General features: G+C 40.9%; 1 protein-coding gene across 10 annotated transcripts in view; it reads left to right on the top strand.

The window, feature by feature from the left end:
* GALNT11 (polypeptide N-acetylgalactosaminyltransferase 11) overlaps positions 1–22,036 on the top strand; it is a 52,317-nt gene that overhangs the window by 24,476 nt on the left and 5,805 nt on the right. For 6 of the 10 annotated variants that reach the window (XM_010857227.1, XM_010857230.1, XM_010857226.1 and 3 more), the window contains exons 2-7: positions 3,089–3,415; positions 8,144–8,267; positions 9,743–9,909; positions 12,561–12,686; positions 14,866–15,115; positions 20,901–21,018. In XM_010857227.1, the coding sequence (XP_010855529.1) occupies positions 3,127–3,415; positions 8,144–8,267; positions 9,743–9,909; positions 12,561–12,686; positions 14,866–15,115; positions 20,901–21,018 (1,074 nt within the window). In that variant the 5' untranslated portion in view covers positions 3,089–3,126. The other 4 variants (XM_010857231.1, XM_010857224.1, XM_010857222.1 and 1 more) reach the window with 4 other exon arrangements.

Here is a 22,036-nt window from a genome sequence, read left to right as displayed (position 1 = left end):
TGTTCAAGCTGGATTTAGAAAAGGCAGAGGAACCAGAGATCAAATTGCCAACATCTGTTGGATCATAGAAAAAGCAAGAGAGTTCCAGAAAAATAGCTACTTTTGCTTTATTAACTATGCCAAAGCATTTGACTGTGTGGATCACAACAAACTGGAAAATTCTTCAAGAGATGAGAATACCACCAGACCATCTTACCGGCCTCCTGAGAAATCTGTGTGCAGGTCAAGAAGCAACAGTTAGAATCGAACATGGAACAATGGACTGGTTCCAGATTGGAAAAGGAGTACGTCAAGATTGTATATTGTCACCCTGCTTATTTAACATATATGCAAGTACATCATGTGAAATGTTGAGCTGGATGATGCACAAGCTGGAATCAAGATTGCTGGGAGAAATACCAATAAGCTCAGATGTGCGGAGCAGAAAACAAAGAACTAGAGATCCTCTATGAAAGTGAGAGGAGAGTGAAAAAGTTGGCTTAAAACTGAACTTCAGCAAACGAAGATCATGGCATCCGATCCCATCACTTCATGGCAAATAGATGGGGAAACAGTGACAGACTTTATTTTTGGGGGCTCCAAAATCACTGCAGATGGTGACTGCAGCCATGAAATTAAAAGATGCTTGCTCCTTGGAAGAAAAGCTATTTCTAGCTTATGGTGAACGGTGTCAGATTCTTGATCTCCAAAGAAGATTTAGTTTCAGGACCAGGCTTGATCACTCAAGCGCTTTTGTGTAGCAGTTTTATTAAAGTACGAAAAGGGACAGAGAAAGGTTCTGACAGAGACCTCAGAAGGGGATGGAGAGTGCCCACCTCCCTAGTCTTAGCAAGGGAGTTATATACTGTTTTAATTAGTTATTACAATAAGAATGTCTCAAGATTGTAAAGATCTTACTAGACCCACAATGTACATTTTAAGATAACAGGATTAGCCAGAAGGTCTTCAGGAAGGAGAAACTGTCTTCAAGCAGGATACATTGTTTTTATATAATCCTTAATACAGTTGTTTGTTGTGTAATCATCAGTTCTAGGCTTAAAGAAAAAAAGTTTCTTTTTAGTTTTCTGTGACTGTGACTAAGGAATGTAGAGAGAGAGAGAGAGAGAGAGAGAGAAAACACATTTGTCTTTTCCTCCTCCTCGAGAATTCTAGACACCTCTCTCTACTTCCAGAGCACCAGACCCTCTTCTCCTCCTTGGGGATCCTGGACTTCTTATCAACCTGCCTAGGAATTGACTCTCTCACTGTGACCAACCTAGAATATTAAAAAGCAGAGACATTACTTTGCCAACAAAGGGCTGTCTAGTCCAGCTATGGTTTTTCCAGTAGTCATATATGGATGTGAGAGTTGAACTACAAAGAAAGCTGAGCCCGAAGAATAGATGCTTTTGAACTGTGGTGTTGGAGAAAACTCTCGCTAGTCCCTTGGACTGCAAGGAGATCCAACCAGTCCATCCTGAAGGAAATCAGTCCTGAATATTCACTGGAAGGACTAATACTGAAGCTGAAACTCCAATACTTTAGCTACCTGATGTGAAGAACTGACTCATTGGAAAAGACCCTGATGCTGGGAAAGATAGAGGGCAGGAGGAGAAGGGGATGACAGGATGAGATGGTCGGATGGCATCACTGACTCGATGCACATGAGTTAGAGCAAGCTCTGGGTGTTGGTGATGGACAGGGAGGTCTGGTGTGCTGCAGTCTATGGGGTCAGAGTCAAGAGTCAGACAGGGCTGAGTGACTGACTGACTAACTGAACTGAATGTTTCACCTAAATGTTTCTACTCAGTATTGTCTGCAACATTTTGTTGCAAAGTTACAAATTTGTAACTTTAATCCTTTGTCTTAATGGCTCCATTCATTTTGCTTAGAGAAAGTTTTCTTCCACTTCCAAATAAAGTGGATCTTTTTCTGTGCCTGTCTTAACTCAACAGTGCTGCAGCTGACCTGACAGCACTTTGATCGGTGTCTGACTTTCCTTTTGTGCGGTGGTCATTTCCCATTGGTGTTACTGTTGTGGGATGTTTTTGATTGTTTGGGTACTGGTGTTTTGTTTTTTAAGCTTTTGAATTGACATGTGGTGAAAGAACTAATAGTTTTTGGTTGGTAGATAGTTAAGAAATTGAACCATTTGCTGTCTTTTGGGCTTATGGCATAACATTGTACAAAACAGCTTAATTTTTGAATTGGAGCTTACTGATGCTGATTTGCTTTGTCCTGGTTTGGGGGGGCATGATAATTTTTGAAAAAATTATTTTATACTATAGAAGTTAGTAATGTATAAGTAGTATTGCTTTGTAGATTTCTTGTTTGTACATGACTTAAATAGTGTTTCTCTGCTCTCACGCTCAGTGAAACGATTTTATATGTGCAGTGGGCTCTCTACAGACAATTCCTGAGGGGGCTGTGTGAAGCCTCCATGAAGACCCGATATTACAAGAAGCTTAGGAAAACATTGCTGTTCAGTGCCCTATTGTTTATAAGACATCATAAGGAGAGGGAAAATGGGATTATTTGAACTCTTTCAGTTATAAATTTGAAATGAAACTGTTGAATCTAGAGTGGGCATTAGGGCAGGTTTAATCTTTGATTGGAGGGTAAAACTTTTTAAAAGTTGCTTATTTATAATAACAGATTTTAATATTCTTGGGTTAAAAGATGTAGTCTAATAATTTTACAATTAGAAGGGACCTTAGATGTGCTGTCATGACTTGTGTAGTACTTAGGTTTTACTTATGAAAAGTTAGAACCTCAAAAATATGAGCAGAGTGAACGTGGTCCAGATCAAAGGTGAAGAAGCAGGTATCCATTAACCTGGGCGGATGAGCACGTCAGCTCTGCGGCTGCTGCTGGTTTCTCAGTACTAATGCAGTGGGCCTGTGGTTTCAGTTGTGGAATTCCTTTATTTTTTTATTCAGTGCTATCCCTGTATCTTCTTACATTTGACTTTCTGTTAATGACGCACATGGGGTCCTAAGTAAATTGTTCACAAGTGTTACTTGGTAGTTTGGGAAACAGTGAGTATTAGATTGGTATTTAATTTTTTCAGTGTCTTAAAGTGCCTAACGTATTTATCCTTCTCTTTTAGGAAACTGAAAATGGCCCTTCAGCAATGCTAGGTCTATAATGGGAAGTGTCACAGTTCGGTATTTCTGTTATGGATGCCTTTTTACATCTGCAGCCTGGACGCTTTTGCTTTTTATTTATTTCAACTTCAGTGAAGTGACTCAGCCACTTAAGAATGTGCCCATCAAGGGGTCTGGGCCCCACGGACCATTCCCCAAAAAATTTTATCCCCGTTTCACTCGAGGTCCAAGTCTAGAATCACAGTTCAAAGCAAACAAAATTGATGATATGATAGATAATCGTGTTGAAGATCCAGAAAGAGGCAACGTGAAATTCTCTTCTGAATTGGGTAAGTGTACCTGATATTTGCTAGCAACGTGTCGAAATATTTCATCGTTGGAAGTGCAAATATTCTTTAAATCACGTATTGTTCAGAGGACTAGACATGTGACTTTTTTCTGTACTGATGTATTTTGTTCATGAACTAGCTGGGGTCCTGTGATTTTTGCAGACAAAGTAAGGAGTTATATTCTGTTTTGTTCAGTTCTGACTTCAATATTTTATGAAGACTTCGGAGAAACTATGAGGTCCAGAATTGGAGGGAGGTGGGAGAGGGCAGAAAGGAAGAAAAATTAAGTGGTTGGAAAGAAAATGGAACCTATGGGGGAAGATTTTAATTGCTAGCATTATTTAATAAGGGAAAGCAATGGTTGAAAAGTGACTATTTTAACATATTTTGAAAGGCAGAGTTAAGACAGGACATAAACCATTGGGTTTAGAAATAAACTGAGACTGCTCCTGCTAAGTTAGTTCAGTCTTGGCTGACTCTGTGCGACCCCATAGACGGCAGCCCACCAGGCTCCCCTGTCCCTGGGATTCTCCAGGCAAGAACACTGGAGTGGGTTGCCATTTCCTTCTCCAATGCATGAAAGTGAAAAGTGAAAGTGAAGTCGCTCAGTTGTGTCGGACTCTTAGCGACCCCACGGACTGCAGCCCACCAGGCTCCTCCGTCCATGGGATTTTCCAGGCAAGAGTACTGGAGTGGGGTGCCATTGCCTTGGGACTACTTATATCTAAAAAGATTTTTACTTACAAGTAAAATTATTGAGTTGCTGGAATATATTAAATATAGGAGTTTTTTTATTCTTCAAAAATTACAGTCTGTTCAGTTTGGAAGCAAGACTGAACACTGCAGTTCTAGAGTTCTGGTTTCAGCAAATTTTATTTTAAGGGATATATGAGCCATTTTGGTTGTCTTTAAAACTTAAGAACATTGATCTTCATTGAAGAATCAAATAATAAGTAATTTAAGAGTAAAAGCATATAGTGAGAGATTCTGAGAGATTGAAAGATCCACAGAATATAAAGGAAATGTAAAAACAGATTTCATCAGTTTCTAGAATTTAATCATTTCCTAATACAGGAGGTCAAAAGTATTGAAAATTATATGAGGAAAAGGAAGCTTTTACTTTATTTTTCATAAAATATACCTTCTATTCATTTTCAAACAGCCATTGGGACCTTTTTAAAAGCATTAATGGAAATTTTTCTAACTTTTTGTTTATAGTAATTTTTATAAAATTTTTATAAAGTTGTAACATTGGGTTTGCCATTTTTAATGGACTTTGCCTTTGAATGTAGTAGTGAGAGAATTGTAGATATTTGAAGTGACAAACTCAAATTACCCATCAGAAACTAAATTCTTTATAAAAGATCCTAAAGATCACAAAACAATTAGAGCTAATAAATGAATTCAGCAAAGTCGCAGGGTATAAGATCCACACACAGAAGCCGGTTGTATTTCTGGACATTAGTGATGAATAGTCCAAAAGTAAAATTAAGAGAACAATCTCATTTACAGTGGAATCAGAAAGAAGTACTTAAGAGTAAATATACCAAGGAGGTATAAGATTTGTACATCAATTGTGCTTCAGAGCACAACAGAAAGAAATAAAAATAGACCTAAATAAATAGAAAGACGTCCTAGGTTCATGGATGGAATGCTGAGTACTGTTAAAATGTCAGTGCCACCCAAAGCAACTCACACTGAATGTAAGCCTTATCAAAATCCCAATGGCCTTTGTTGAAAAGATGGAGTAGCCGAGTCAAAAGTTGATAAGGAATTGCAGGGTGCTCTGAACTCTTGAAAAAGAACAAAGTTGGAGAACACATACTTCTCTTCCAAAACTTCCTAACAGTGTGATACTGGCATAAGGAAAGATACGTACATCGCAGGATAGACTGAGAATCCAAAAATATACCCTCCGACATCTGTGGTCAAGTAGCATCTATGGTAACGCCTAAGAACAAGTAACGTGTGGTCAGTTGGTTTTCAGAAAGGGGTGCTAAGAGCAGCTAATGTGGAAAGGATGGTCTTTTCAGCAAACGGCGCTGGGCCAATTAGATATCCCCATGCAAAGGAATGAAGTTGAACCCTTATCTCATATTGTATTATATTAACTCAGAATGGATCAAAGACCATAAAACCCTTAGAAAAAATCTTCGGGATAAATCAAATAATAAATTGGGAAAACACTGCATTCTGTATTTCATCCCTTCACACCTGTGTATCTGTAAAACAATCAGCATTCTTAAGAACAAAAGTTTACTCAACTTTAATTTTTTTCTGTTACTATTTGCCCATTAAAAAAAAAAAAAAAGTGGCAGTGAAAGTGCTCAGTCCTAACCCCTGGACCGCCAGGGAACGCCCGTTCTTGACTTTTAAAATCCATGTTTTCCTGAGTGTTTGGCCATGAAATCTTTTTCTTCATTTTAACCTCTACTAGTAAAGTACTGCTCAAAATTCTCCAAGCCAGGCTTCAGCAATATGTGAACTGTGAACTTCCAGATGTTCAAGCTGGTTTTAGAAAAGGCAGAGGAACCAGAGATCAAATTGCCAACATCCACTGGATCATCAAAAAAGTGAGAGAGTTCCAGAAAAACATCTATTTCTGCTTTATTGACTATGCCTAAGCCTTTGACTGTGTGGATCACAATAAACTGTGGAAAATTCAAGAGATGGGAATACCAGACCACCTGACCTGCCTCTTGAGAAACCTATATGCAGGTCAGGAAGCAATAGTTAGAACTGGACGTGGAATAACAGACTGGTTCCAAATAGGAAAAGGAGTATGTCAAGGCTGTATATTGTCACCTTGCTTATTTAACTTCTGTGCAGAGTACATCATGAGAAACGCTGGGCTGGAAGAAACACAAGCTGGAATCAAGATTGCCGGGAGAAATATCAATAACCTTAGATAGGCAGATGACACCACCCTTACGGCAGAAAGTGAAGAGGCACTAAAAAGCCTCTTGATGAAAGTGAAAGAGGAGAGTGAAAAAGTTGGCTTAAAGCTCAACATTCAGAAAACGAAGATCATGGCATCTGGTCCCATCACTTCATGGGAAATAGATGGGGAAACAGTGTCAGACTTTATTTTTGGGGGCTTCAAAATCACTGCAGATGGTGATTGCAGCCATGAAATTAAAAGATGCTTACTTCGTGGAAGAAAAGTTATGACCAACCTAGATGGCATATTGAAAAGCAGAGACATTACTTTGCCAACGAAGGTCTGTCTAGTCAAGGCTATGGTTTTTCCAGTAGTCATGTATGGATGTGAGATTGGGACTGTGAAGAAAGCTGACCACCAAGAATTGATGCCTTTGGACTTTGGTGTTGGAGAAGGCTCTTGAGATTCCCGTGGACTGCAAGAAGATCCAACCAGTCCATTCTAAAGGAGATCAGTCCTGGGTGTTCTTTGGAAGGAATGATGCTGAAGCTGAAACTCCAATACTTTGGCCACCTCATTCGAAGAGTTGACTCATTGGAAAAGACTCTGATGCTGGGAGGGATTGGGGGCAGGAGGAGAAGGGGACAACAGAGGATGAGATGGCTGGATGGCATCACTGACTCGATGGATGTGACTGTGGGTGAACTCTGGGAGTTGGTGATGGACAGGGAGGCCTGGCGTGCTTCGATTCATGGGGTCACAAAGAGCCGGACACGATTGAGTGACTGAACTGAATTGAATGTCCAGTGGGATTAGTTTTCCATGACTCGACTTCAGGAAATGCTATTATAGGGGAGTCATTCTGTGAGCAGAGGCTAAATGTTTGATGTGGGAAAGAGAAAGCAAAAGGAAGCTTACTATTCTAGGTAAAGGTAAGATTTCCGACAGTGTGAGAGCAAAGGTGTTAAATTATAGTGATTTTGATTAGCTCTGTGGTGGACCTTCTTGACTGTGAAGTTGATTAAAGTCTGGAACTGGAGACATTTTACAGAAAGGGTTATCAATAGTCAATTTTCTAGGGGAAGAGTCCATATAAAAACTTGGGGTAAAAATTTTTTTCTAGAAAACAGAACCAAAAAAACCTCTTGCCCAGTTAATTGGGGCCTGTTGAGATCCATATGGGGTTCTGTAATCTGTTGTTTTTATGGTATAAATCATCATTAAGTCTCTTTTTTTCTTGGTCATAGGTAAGTTGTTTTTTTTTTTCTTGAAACTATTCTTAAATTATGGCTAATGAGCCATAATTTATGGTTAAAGTACACTTGCTTTTTTGAGGAAAGTTTGACTTAAACCTTGACACAGTTTTTTGAAAATGGAGACAAACTAGGTTTGAGAAACATGGCTATTAACCTATTTATAAGAAGTTAAAGCCAAGATTTTCTTTAAGTTTTGTTCTTCATTTACTTTTTTTGGCTGCACTGTTGCTTTGCTTGGGCTTTCTTGAGTTGTGGCGAGCAGTGAGTGGGCGTCTCATTGCGATGGCTTCTCTTGTTGCGGAGCACCGGCCTGGGCACCTGGGCTTCTGTACTTGCAGCTCGTGTGCTCAGTAGTTGGGGCTCACGAGCTCTAGAGTGCACGCTCAGTGCTTTGGTGCACAGGCTTAGTTGCTCCGTGGCATGTGGGATCTTCCTGGACCAGGGGTTGAACCCGTGTCGCCTGCATTGGCAGGCGGATTCTCATCCACTGTACCACTAGGGAGATCCCCAAGATTTTCTTGAGATCATAACAGGAATTGGAGCATTCATTTCCAGATTTAATTCACTGACTGTGACTTCATTCTTTTGCAGGTATGATTTTTAATGAACGTGATCAGGAGTTGAGAGACTTGGGCTATCAGAAACATGCCTTCAATATGCTTATCAGTAACCGCTTGGGCTACCACAGAGACGTGCCAGATACGAGGAATGCAGCGTACGCTCCTTCTTAGTTTCTGCTCGCCATTTTAATAACACAGTGCTTTTAGTGCAGTATGATAAGTCATGGGGGTGGTGTTGCTGCTGCTGCTGCTGCTAAGTCCCTTCAGTCATGTCCAACTCTGTGTGACCCCATAGATGGCAGCCCACCAGGCTCCCCTGTCCTGTTAATAATCTGCAATTAGGCTTCGTCATTCATGACACTAGAAAATTTAAGACAGATTTATTTCCACTCTTATTATGCTTGAAGCCACATGGTCTGAGATTGTACTAATAGGGTTCTAGAGCTTGCTGGGTTTCTTTTGAAATGTAAAATATGAAAAATATGAAATACTAATTGCATATAATTAAGTAACCTTCTGAGTATATGTTTATTTTAAATGTTTGTTTATTGGATTCATAACAAAAAGGAATTCACATCAGTGAAGAATTCTACTCGTGATCTCACTTTTCTGTTTTCATTCTTTTTGTTTTTTCAAAGGCTTTTCTTTCATACAGTCAATCAGTCATTCACTCTACAGATCTGTTTCAGCACCGACTGTTTGCTGGACACTCTGTTAGGCTCTGGAAATAAAATAAGACATAGCCCCTCGGTTCCCAGGGCTTAGTGCCTGTCAGGGGACGTTGATAAGGAAGTGAGTAATTACAGTAGCACAAGAATGAAGGCTCTGATAGGAACGGGTGAGACAGGGCCCCCACCGCAGAGTGACCAGGGAAGCGTCAGAGAGAGGGACTGAACAGTGCGGTACAGCAAGGTTGTCCCCTGTATGGGAACAGGCTGAGGCAGGAGATATACCGTTTGTCAAAGGGACCGAAACAGTTCTGTTTGCCTGTAGTGAAAGAATGGCAAGAGGCTGAAAGTAGGCAGGGCCCAGACGTTGTAAGGCATTGTATGCTGTGCAGAAGAACATGGAATTCCTGATTTTATTTTTTAAGTCAGCGGTTTTTTTTTTCCTTGTGGTCACTTAAAGCCACCTAACCTTTTTTAAAATCAAAGAGTTGCTTACATGGAAGCTCGTCCATTATCCTGATATATGTCATAGTTTACTCAAATCTTTTTATATGATTGAGCAAAAATTAAAATTTTCAAATACAGATATTCATATTTCCTTTTGAAATTTCATTGAGAAGAAACTGAACATCAGCTGTTGATTGCTGCATTAAAAACTTGCAGTGATTTCAGTAAAAACACATCTTTGTGTAACCTCTGTACCAAAGAAGAAAAAATTCAAGTTTTAAAAACTTGAATTGACTTAAAAATAAGCAGAGTAGCAGGAAACGGAGGGAGAAATTATTAACAATTATAAAATGCTTGAATAAGAAAGCACATTAATTCCTTACCACTTTTTAATAAAAATTGTTAATGATGTAAAGAAGAGGCTCAACAAGGGAGCAGTTAATGTTTAGTGAATGATAACCTAAAACATTCAAGCTTTTTGAAATGTCAGCATTTTCTGATATTCGTCTTTACAGATGTAAAGACAAGTCTTACCCAGCGGATCTGCCAGTTGCTAGCGTTGTTATTTGTTTCTACAATGAAGCTTTGTCTGCCTTGCTCCGGACGGTGCACAGCGTCCTGGACCGCACGCCAGCCCGGCTTCTTCATGAAATTATCCTCGTGGACGATGACAGTGACTTTGGTGAGGAATACTGTAACTGGCAGTGTGGGATCTCTGCTTTGGTTCACTATAGTAATGACCACTGGCCATTCAGTCCCTGAAAGATAGGAGGACCCTCGTGCATGCAGCTGCAGCAGAGCCAACCACAATTACACGCCTGATTGTAGCGTAGTTTTGGAGAAACTGCATTATCTGTGTAATCTGTTTTCAAACTATGCTACCCAAATTAGGCTCTTGAAATTTTCCCCTTGGCTTACCTTTTTAAAAAAATAATTTTATTTTGAAATAATCACAGATTTGCAGTGAGTTACAAAGAGGTCCTGTGTGCCCTTTGACCCCGTTTCCGCCATTGGTTACATAATAACACAGTATTGAAAGCCAGAATTTAACATTGATACCACGTGTGTGTACAGTTATTTGCCATTTTATCCCGTGAGTATATTTCTGTAACCATCACTGTAATCACGGTACAGATAGGACTACTCCATCACCCCAAAGATCTCCTACCTGCTACCACTCTGTATTCACACGCACCTTTCTGCCCACACATCCTTAATTCCTGGCAGCCCTCATCTCTGTGATTTTGTTTCCATCTCTATGGTATTGTCATTGGGTTGTTATATAAACAGAATCACACAGTATGTGACCTTTTAGGATTAGCTTTAACTTGGCAAAACGCTTTGGCTTAGGTTTATCTTGTCAGTCTGTCACATCAGCTGCCTCCAGATAAAGTGGATGGCGTTGTGATGATGGCTCTTAGATGGTCTCTGAACACTGGTACTTTAGGCTTTAGTACATACGTCTTTCACTTCAGTTCAGTCGCTCAGTCGTGTCCGACTCTTTGCGACCCCATGAATTGCAGCACACCAGGCCTCCCTGTCCATCACCAACTCCCGGAGTTCACTCAGACTCACGTCCATTGAGTCAGTGATGCCATCCAGCCATCTCATCCTCTGTCATCCCCTTCTGTTTCTGCCCCCAATCCCTCCCAGCATCAGAGTCTTTTCCAATGAGTCAACCCTTTGCATGAGGTGGCCAAAGTATTGGAGTTTCAGCATCATTCCTTCCAAAGAACACCCAGGACTGATCTCCTTTAGAATGGACTGGTTGGATCTCCTTGTAGTCTAAGGGACTCTCAAGAGTCTTCTCCAGCACCACAGTTCAAAAGCATCAATTCTTCAGTGCTCAGCTTTCTTCAGAGTCCAACTTTTACATCCATACATGACCACAGGAAAAACCACAGCCTTGACTAGACGGACCTTTGTTGGCAAAGTAATGTCTCTGCTTTTTAATATGCTTCTTACCTTTCTTTAATTCAGCATAGACTCTTCCTAAGAGTGATTTCATGTACACAGCAGGATGGAGGGCAGTCCTCAACCTTGTGAGAGGTGATATTCCCATTTTACAGAGGAGGAAATAGTAATTTGCTCAAGATGTTACCTGGTAGAGTTGAAATTAGACCCAAGGAATCCACCTGCTGGTGCAGGAGACTCAGGTTCTATCCCTGGGTCAGGAAGATCCTCTGGAGAAGGGAATGGCAGCCCACTTCAGTATTGTTGCCTGGAAAATCCCACAGACAGAGGAGCCTGGTGAGCTACAGTCTATGGGAATGCAAGAGAACTGGACACAACTGAGTGATGAAACCACTACCATTCAAGCTTTCTGCTCTTTTCATTAACAGTAAGCTGCAGAGATACACTGATAAATTATATGCCAGTTACATGTCTTTTCACAACTTGAGTCTTTATTAAGCATTCCTTATGTATCAACAACAGAACTGGTATGCCAGTATACTTAAGTATACAAAATGAGTAAATGTATGTTCAGATCAACGAGAGTAAAATTCTCAAACCTTGGTAAACGTTGAAACCTCACAGGAGAAACGGAAAAATTAATTAAAAAATAAATGATTAAAAAACCTAAGAATTTGCATCTGGACCAAGTAGAAGATTGGCTAAGTAATATAATTCTAAAATTTATGGTGTTGAATTTATTTTTTCATGTCAGCCTGTGATTTGTTTTTCATTCTGTGGGTATTTTTTTCTAAAAGAGAAAACTCATGATCAGTTACAATGGTTTATATGCTAACTATGGAAAAAATTACTTATTAGATCTTGTATGATGTCTGAAGTTATGAAATTTAAAGGTAAATGAGCTAGAATTTATAAAAAAAATAGTGCCCATGGAAGATGCTAAATTATAAATTAGTATAACAATGTATTTACTGCTGCTATTATATAATTCTTGGTAGGGCAAAGAAGTTATTTCTCAACTATTCTGAAATGGAGTAGGACTTAAATTACTTTGAAAAAAGGCATTTACATATCAGTTTCTTCTTTAAGTCTGATTTGTATGTAGTCAGCTGAACATTCATACACTCAAAATACTCATTTTAAACATTCTTTATGCAAATTGTTGAGTTAGTTGCTATGGAAATACAAAAAGTCTGTAAGTTAAGTAACTACTCCTTTAGGCTAGTATTCCAACTCTGATCCCTCATTTTCTTCCTTTTTCTTCCTTTCAGGATAAGCTATGCTCTCCTTTTAAAATAAAGCGGCAGATTCTGTAATACTTACTTGAGTGCTTGTTGTTGCAAGCACCAGGTACAGCTCTAGAGTGTCTAAAATACCTGTGCACGCGTCTCATGTGGTTTGAACGATCTTCAATTTCAGATGATTTGAAAGGAGAACTAGATGAATACATCCAAAAATACCTCCCTGGAAAAATCAAAGTGATAAGAAATCCAAAGCGCGAGGGCTTGATTCGAGGAAGAATGATTGGAGCAGCCCACGCAACAGGTAGAACTTCCCGTTGGCTCTTGAGTGATGAGAGCTCTCTTCTCCTGCCCTCCTGATTCCTCATTTGTCTGTGGCGAGTGGAGTCTCAGTGGGCACTGGCAGCAGGAGAGATGAGGCTTGTGCAGTTTGGGTAAGGCCTTTCCCTAATGGAGCCCCGTTGTAACTAAGCCCCATTGTCCCAAAGCCCAGGCCCCAGGAAGGTGAGCTCTAGAGTCCTCACTGGTCCGCTTCTGTTTCTCTTCAGCTGTATCATATCGGTTCAGATTTCTGTTTATCTCTATGGAAGGTTGGTGCCAGTAATTTTCATTTACGATCTGAATAAAAGCTTTTCCTTTTTAAAATACATTTATTTAATTAAATGAATCTCTTTAAAAATATTAAGTGTCTAATATTTCATGTAGTACCTGGAAATATGGCCCCCCCCAAAAAAAAAATCACGAAGATGACTTTGGAATTCTGAAACTTTGGTGGGGCATCCCCTCATAGTGAGAAAATCTGCCTTCCCACACACTGCCCTCCTCCGATGACTGGTTACCGGGGCTCACGGTGGGCTTCGCGCTGCTGTCCGCCGCCACCCCTCCTGTACACCCCCTGTCTCGTTTGCGGGGTTCGTTTGTGACTTCATTTGTACTGTCTTCCTTCTTCCCTCCTCTGTCTTCACCTGCAGTGAACAGAAGCAGTTAACAACGAATGAGACGGAGCTCCCCTCCATCCAGTCCACAGTCACATGCAGGTTGAATTCAGGGCTTGTGATTTGTCTTCTGTAGAGTTCTAGTCAAATAAAGACTCTCTGACTTGGCTGTTTTGACTTACAGAAGGCACGAGATAGGAAACTGGGGTGTTTGTGGGGGACGGCGAGATCGTGTCACAGAACACTGTACTTTCCCAGTACGTTGTTACTGCGAGCTTTTTCAGGCAACAGTCGTCATCTGGTTTTTTTCTTTATGTCGTGTTGGTCCTTGTTCAAATATAGTTTGGGATCTGTCAAAAAAAAAAGTTTTGGGGAAATCGGTCTCAGGTTCAGCGTGACCATGTATTATCTTCCTTCATTTAGTTAAACTGACTTTTATAGAAAAAGTAATATTTTTTGAATTAAGAAAAGCTATTAGTAATTTTCCCCTCAAAGGAACCTTGATAAGAGATTGAACAATTTGCTTTTCTGTATTAAATGACATCTGGTGACCTTGTGAAGGTCGTTCACAGGCGCTGAAGGACACGGCCAAGTCCCTGTCACTCTGGAGGACTTTCTTGCTGGAGGTTCTGCTGTTGTTAATTGAAATAGGATGCATTGGTTGCTTTATGAAGTCTGTGTAAAATCTATATCAGTACATTTATTTCATAGATAAAGCTTTGGAATAATAATAATGCTGTCTGATGACAAGATTCTAAGTTGCTCAGGTGTTCAGGAGTAACCATTAAGTTATCAAAGAAACCCTCACTCCTGCTCACGTTTATCAAGCAGAGTTAAAAATGCATGAGAAAATCTTCACAATTTTTATTTTACTGACGAGAAGAAAAGTGTGTCCTCTGGCCCATGAGACTGAGGGAATTGGAAAGGAAATGTGGGAAATGGAGGGCGAGATGGTCACATGGCTGTTGAGTGGTGGATTCACGGGAGCGGGGAGCCATGTGGCAACGTGATGAGCCGGCCACATGGCCCTCACTCCTGAGAATCCTGTGTTGTCGAAATAATCGGTAATGGGGCACGTTTATGAGTCACCAGTGAAAGTGAGCTGTGTTCTCTAGCCTCGGTTTGCTGAGACAGGGACGTGTCACATAGTAAATTCACAAATATATCCATTACAATAATTGTAATAAAAACAGACACAGCTGACCACTCCTGTTGCACTGCTCCACACCTGGCTGTCAGAGAACTGGATGGCTTCGGTGAGCCTCAGAGTCTTTTTTTTTTTTTTTGGTTTTTTACTGAGGAGAATATGGATTGTTTGTAACTGTAACTTTTTTCAAGACTTGCTTTTATGGTCTGTGTATGTTCTTCAGTCGTGGCAGCACCCTTGAAGCAGGATTTCCCGGCTGACGGGCTCCCAGGACCAATTTGCTAGCTGGGGCTGGAGGGGTGGCGGTCAGCTTGCTCACCTGCACAGGTGCTCTCTCTGGAGCCGGGGGCCTCTTGCCTCGTGAGCGGCGCTGACCTCGGGCCTCTGTGGCTTCCCTGCAGGAGAAGTCCTGGTGTTCCTGGACAGCCACTGCGAGGTGAACGTGCTGTGGCTGCAGCCCTTGCTGGCCGCCATCCGCGAGGACCGGCAGACGGTCGTGTGCCCAGTGATCGACATCATCAGCGCCGACACGCTGGCCTACAGCTCATCCCCGGTGGTGCGGGGCGGCTTCAACTGGGGGCTGCACTTCAAGTGGGACCTTGTCCCGCTCTCCGAGCTCGGGGGACCGGAGGGAGCGACTGCACCCATAAAGTAAGCTTTCTCCTCTCTGTCGGGAAAGTTCCCCGAAGAGAAAACACGCTCAAAGCTTTGCAGAAAGCACAAGTGTTGGCTTGTTTGTCCATGAAGGACTTTTTAGTGCTTGCTGAATTTAATGTACTCTGCCAAGACCTAAGGAAAGATTTATGGATAGAAATTGTCCATGCTCTCAGGATTTATATCTCAGTGAGAAAGGCAGAAGTCAACAGTATCCTGGGATAATTGTGTCGGACAGCCTGGAGGCCCCCGTGTTGTGTTGTTTTTATCAGAGCCCGTGGTTACTGCGTTGGTCATAACACATCTCCAGTTCTTTGCTAGTGTGAGTGGTGCTGTGAAGAACATTTAGTACATAACTACAGTTAGGATTTTAGGATGGATTCCCACCAGTAGTGCACAAAGCCACGGTAGTGGTTTAGTCCCTCAGTCGTGTCTGACTCTGTGACCCCATGGACTGTACCCGCCAGGCTCCTCTGTCCATGGGATTCTCCAGGCAAGGATACTGGAGTGGGTGCCATTTCCCTCTCCAGGGGATCTTCCCGACCCAAGAATCGAAGGCAGGTCTCCTGAGTTGCAGGCAGAGGCTTTACCAACTGAGCTACAAGGGACGCACCACACAAAGTCATAGTATGTGAATTATTTTCAGTTTTCATCCATATTCTTGAATATTATAAATCTGCTCCTATATGTTATTTCTCTTTATTTTTGTTTTGTTCTAAATTTCTCATGTCAATCTCATGTTTATCTGTATTTATACTTTTTTAAGTTCTTGGGTTTGTTCTTTAAAGAAGTTTTTTATTGTGAAAAATAGCATATGTAAAAAAGTACACATCTGTGTGTGTGTATATATATATGCCTACAATTTAGTAAATGATTGTAATCTGAACACCTGTGAAACTCTGCCCGGGTCAAGAAATAGCGCCCACACGGCCTCTGTACCTCTCCTGGCCACAGCCCCTGGCCTGGTCCTCAGAGGCGTCACTACCTGGACCCTCATCGTTTCCTTGCTCTCCTGTAGTTTCACCACCGATGTATGCCTAAACAGGGTACTTTAGTCCAGTTTTCCCTGCTCTTAGACTTCATGAAAAAGCTTTTGAGTTTAACTAGACCCCATTTGTTGGTTTTTGTTTCCATTACTCTAGGAGGTGGGTCAAAGAGGATCTTGTTACCATTTATGTCAAAGCTGTACTGCACATGTTTTCCTCTAAGAGCTTTATAGTTTCTGGCTTCAGTGACAACCCCCTCCAGTATTCTTGCCTGGAAAATCCCAAGGATGGAGGAGCCTGGTAGGCTGTAGTCCATGGGGTCCCAAAGAGTCAGACATGACTGAGCAACTTCACTTTCACTTTACATTTAAGCCTTTAATTCATTTTTAGTTTATTTTTGTGTATGGTGTTAGAAGTGTTCTGGTTTCATTCTTTTACACGTAGCTGTCCAGTTTTCCCAGCACCACTTATTGAAGAGGCTATCTTTTCTTCATTGTTCTTGCCTCCTCTGTCAAAGAGAAGGTGCCCATAGGTGCGTGGGTTTATTTCTGAGCTTTCTGTCTTGTTCCATTAAGCTATATTTGTTTTTGTGCGGATACCATACTGTCTTGGTGACTGTAGCTTTGTAGTGTAGTCTGAAGTCAGGAAGGTTGATTCCTCCAGATCTGTGTTTCCCTCAAGATTGCTTTGGCTGTTTGGGGTCTTTTGTGTTTCCATACAAATTGTGAAATTTTTTGTTCTATTATTAATAGTTCTGTGACAAATGCCATTGGTAGTTTGATAGAAATTGCATTGAATCTGTAGATTGCTTTGGGTAGTATAGTCATTTTCACAACATTGATTCTTCTAATCCAAGAACATGGTATATTTCCTCAGCTCTTTGTTGTCTTTGGTTTCTTTCATCAGTGTCTTATAGTTTTCTGTATACAGAAAACGATGTACTTGTATATAGTTTAAACTTGTATTAAACTGTATACAGAAAACTATATATACTTGTCTCTTTAAGTAGGTTTATTCCTAGCTGTTTTATTCTTTTTGTTGCAGTGGTGAATGGGATTGTTTCTTTAACTTCTCTGATTTTTCATTGTTAGTGTGTAAGAATGCAGGGATTTCTGTGTATTAATTTTGTATCCTGTGACTTTACTATATTCATTGATTAGCTTTAATAATTTTCTGGTGGAACCTTTAGAGTTTTCTATGTGTAGTATCATGTCGTCTGCAAACTGAGAATTTTATTCTTTTCCAATCTGGATTCCTTTTATTTCCTTTTCTTCTCTGATTGCCGTGGCTAGGACTTCCAGAACGCTGTTGAATAGTAGTGGCGGCAGTGGCGCCTTGTCCTGTACCTGATCTTAAATACTTTCAGTTTTTCGCCATTGAGAAGAATGTTTGCTATGCCTTTATCATGTTGTGGTAGGTTCCTTCTGTGCCTACTTTCTGGAGAATTTTTATCATAAATGGGTATTGAATTTTGTCAAAGCTGTTGTCAGCATCCTTCTTCATGGCTTCTGGTTTGCAGGAGTGAAGCTGCCCAGTCATAGGCATGCCTGTCTTCACTTGTAGTCGAGAACACTTTCCCCACACCTCCCACTGGAATGCTGCTGGCACCTCAGCTGGCCTTCGGGTACTTGCCAGCTTCCTTTCATCCGAAGCCGACTTGGAGGGGAGGCTGATGGAACCCCGGCCAGCTCAGGTTGCTGACCTGAGTTCCTGGCAGGGTGGGGTGTCTTCTGCTCTTAGACTTTGTGGCAGTTTTCTGGGAAGTCCATGGAGACACCCCCAGGTCTTGTGTCTTTACAGGCTGGCAGCCCTTCTTCTTGCCAGGGCGTTCATTGTGGTGCTCTGCCCACCTCTGCTCCCGGCCCTGCAGGTGGGAGTCCGGTAACGAGCGCCTCTCGGGAGAGCAGGGCTGCCCATGGGGACGCTGCCCGTCTGCGCCCTCCCGTTCTGGGGCTGGAGGCAGGCAAGTGCCAACTCCACTTTAGGCGCCTTCGCCAGGGCGAGGAGGATCCTCAGACTGTCCTCCGTATTCTCAGTCTTTGTTTTAGTGCAATGGTCAGTTTCTTCATCATCTTCATGGGTGTGTTTGTTTCATTTTTGATATCATTTTTAATCGAAAACATGTATTCACAGTAACATATCACAGTATAGAACAATTCAGGATGAGAAGTGACCACGTCTACCCCTGCCCCACTCTCAGTCCTTTCCTCTGGTTTTATTTCCTGGTCTTCTGTTTACTTCCTGAACTGTAAACGGTAGTATGTGTAATCCTCTTTCCAACATCACACCAACTTCAGACCTGCTCTGCTGGGAAAAGGAAGAGGCAGTTCATTTTACATCACTCCAGGTACTCCTTCTCTCTTCCTGTTGCAGTGTGGTTATTTTGTTTCTGTATTGGTTCTTTTTGATACTTAAAAAAAAAAAACATTGTTTTTTGTTCTGACTTTTGACAGCATCATGTGACACCCTTCTCTGAATGATAAGGATAAGCTCTTTCACTCTGAATACACGAGGTTGCTAACTTCTTGAGTTGTATGTTTAAATTTTTAAAATTTTTAGCCTTTTTTCTTTTCTTTTATATATATATATATATTTAAAGATGGTAAGTTTTCTTCTAATCATAGCCTTAGCTGCATCCCACAAATTGTGACATACATATCATTTTAAATTGTCATTTATTTAAAAATGTCTTCCTTGTTGTGTTTTTTCTGACCTGTACTTTATTTGGCAGTACATCTATTATTTTACAGGCATATAGAAATTTCGTAGTTGTTATTTAACCCTAGCTTACACTGTGGTCAGAATCTGTGTTTTCTGCAGTTGTCAAGATGGGATTCAGCATCTGTTGGGTCAAGTTTACTCTTTTTAAAAAATTTATGTTTTATCAGTTGTTTAAAATGGTGGATTAATTTCCCACTACAGTTGTGTGTTTGTTTCTCCTGGTAGTTCTTTATATATTTTCTTCATGTATTTTGAGGCCATGTTAATAGATGCATGACAGTTTAGAATTGTTCTGTATTCTTTTCTCTTTGCCCTTTTGGTCTGAATTCCGATTTATTATTCTGTTCCCAACGGCCACCCATTATTAGACATTATATATATTCTCATGTTCTGTTCTTAGTGGGTAATTAGAGAATATAACCTTCATCCATGACTTATCAAAGTGTAATATAAACTGGTACTTTCTCCAGACAGAGCAAGGATCTCACAATGTTCCTCCTACCCCAGTTACCCACCTCAGATTGTGTTGAATATGGGTGTGTGTGTTTAACCCCACAGGCCACTTTTTGTGCAGGCGTTACTCATTCAGGTTTAGCTGTATAGTCCCCTCTTATCCTTTCTGCGTCTGCAAGCTCCCCCCTAGGGTCTGTTTCCATTCTGACCCAAGGACACATTTTGTGTCTGTTTTTGCTGAAACTTCAGGTGCGATTACTCCTCCTTTTCTGAAGATGTCTTTGTTTCATCATTATTTTGCAAAATAATTCTACTTGATATTCAGTTCTAGATTGGCAGATGCATTCTTAGGGCTTTGAAGGTATTGTTCAAGAACTTTCTGGCTTTTACTGTTTCTGGTGAGATGTCAACAACTGTCTTATTTTTGTTTCTTTTGAAGGCAATATCTTTTCATCGGCTGCTTACATTTTTTTCCTGTCATTGTCAGAGTGTTTTTCAGATATGCATAAATTTGGTTTATTGATAGCATCTAATTATCTGCCAAATTCTCAGTCTTGTCTTTTATGCTTGAACATACTGAGCAGTTGTTAGTCTCTGCCTGATAGAACTCTGTTGTCTGAAACCCCTGCCCCTGTGTTTCTGTTTTAGATCGTTTCTCTTTTTTACTTTCGTGTGATTTATCTTCTTGATTGCCTGGTTATTTGTTAGTTTGCTTGTTTATTTCTAATGGCAGACATTGTATATGAAAAATGATAGAAACACATTCATACACAGGCAGCGTCTTCTCCTGCAGAGAATATTGCGTCTCTCTGAGAAGCAGCTCAGGACTAGACCCCGTGACTCCTGGTGCACAGTTCCAGGAAGTGAGACTGAAATCCAGGCTGGAGTCTCTGTGGGAGCCAGTCTGCATCAGGTTCTCACAAACAGGGTTTCTCTGCTGTGGCAGGATTGACCTTCAGGGCCAGATGGTTCTTTCTGGAGGTGGGGGGGCAGGGATGGGGGGCTCTCTAGTGCATCTCAGGGTATTTAGCAGCACCCCTCCCCCTGAGCTGTGACAGCTGAAAATGTCTCCACACTTAGTGAAGCGTCGGCTTGCGCACCACTGGCCTACCACATTTGCGTCCAGGTCAAAGTGTGGCGTTTGTCGGGTCTCTCCTTGTCGGGCCCTGGAGCCCAGTTTTTATCCCAGGGGCTCTGGGCCTGTCAACAGAAGTTAAACAGTTCAGGTGGATTCCTGTCAACCATAGTCATAAGAAAAAAAAGAAAGGACTTGTGATGCTTAGAAAAGTAGCCTTTACTTGCCGGCTATCACGATCTAGAAAACTTGACGAGGCAGCGCAGCTCATTCCCTCATAAATTAAACATTTCAGAATAGTTCATCTAGTTTTTATTGTTGCTGTTGTTCAGTCACTCAGTTATGGCTGACTCTTTGTGACCCCATGGACTGCACCCCACCAGGCTTCCCTGTCTTCACCTTCTCCGGGAGCTTGCTCAAACTCAAGTTCATTGAGTTGGTGACATGACTTTTTATTAGTAATGTTCTAAAACTGTACCGCATTTTTTGAAAAAACAAGTAGATAATTGACTATAGAATTGGTACAGTAACTGTCTTCCCTTTCTAGGTCACCTACAATGGCTGGAGGATTGTTTGCCATGAACAGAAACTATTTCAATGAACTTGGACAGTATGACAGTGGCATGGATATCTGGGGAGGAGAAAATTTAGAAATATCATTTCGGGTAAATTTTTTTTTGTATGTTAATTAACTGTGCAGTGAAATGTAATTTTCATCTGTGATCCCATATTTTCTGTAAATTCTCTATTTCACCATAATTTATGATATAGATAATACCATTCAAAATAGCAAAAGCCTCTGAGAAGCCTTATATTTATTTTACAAGAATTTTAAAGTGATAGGTGGTATAAATTTAGAGGTCTTTGTGAGCATTGACTCTAGAGTTTTGTTTTTCCTTTGTCCATTAATCTTATTTGATGACCGAGGATATGTATACGGTTCTGGTCATCACATTTTCCTGACTGCTCGAGGTCACCCTTGTTTACACCTGTCTCCTGGAGAAGTTTTATTAATAGCTCCCCTTTACTTTCAGGAGTAGCCCAGATGATATGATAAATTATATTTGCCCCCTGCATAGACTACTGAATCCTTTGTATACACAGATTACTCCAACCTACAGAAGAAATTCACCTTTCACAATCTCTTCGCTCATTGCTGAGGCTGGAAAGATGACGGTCGTGGGTGGGATCTGTGGCTCAGGGAGCTGTGCTAGTGGTTAGGACACAAGCTTTGGAAAAGGTGGAAAGAGGGCAAGGGACAGAGTGCAGATTTCTCGCTCTCGTTCCCATCTCCTGGTATGTCACGGGATCCCCGTTCAGATACTGTAATACCTTGTGTATGTTGTTTTGTATCTTTGCAAATGTATTGATCCCAGTTTTTCTTACATAATCTTTACAATTTGAGAGCTGTAACAGATATTATTAGTCTTTGTAGATAAGGTAACTGAATCTCATAAAAATTAAAATAACTAAAGTGACTCAGTCAAGGGCAAAATTTAGACCAGAACTAAGATCTTCTGACTCTCACTCTGTATTTTTTATAAAATAATATTTTTCTAAAAATATGTGTATTTTATGAGAAAGTACGTGTGAAACTGAGCTTAGAGGACTGATTAGCATTCTTCATCCCTAAGTCCTGAAGGTCAGCTTCCTTGTTCTGTCAAAACATCATGTCTGGGAAGA

Source organism: Bison bison, unplaced genomic scaffold, assembly GCF_000754665.1.
Source record: "Bison bison bison isolate TAMUID 2011002044 unplaced genomic scaffold, Bison_UMD1.0 scf7180017864379, whole genome shotgun sequence".
Lineage (NCBI taxonomy): Eukaryota > Metazoa > Chordata > Mammalia > Artiodactyla > Bovidae > Bison > Bison bison.
The sequence above is the reverse complement of the archived record's forward strand: the minus strand, read 5'-3'. Positions and strand labels throughout refer to the sequence as shown.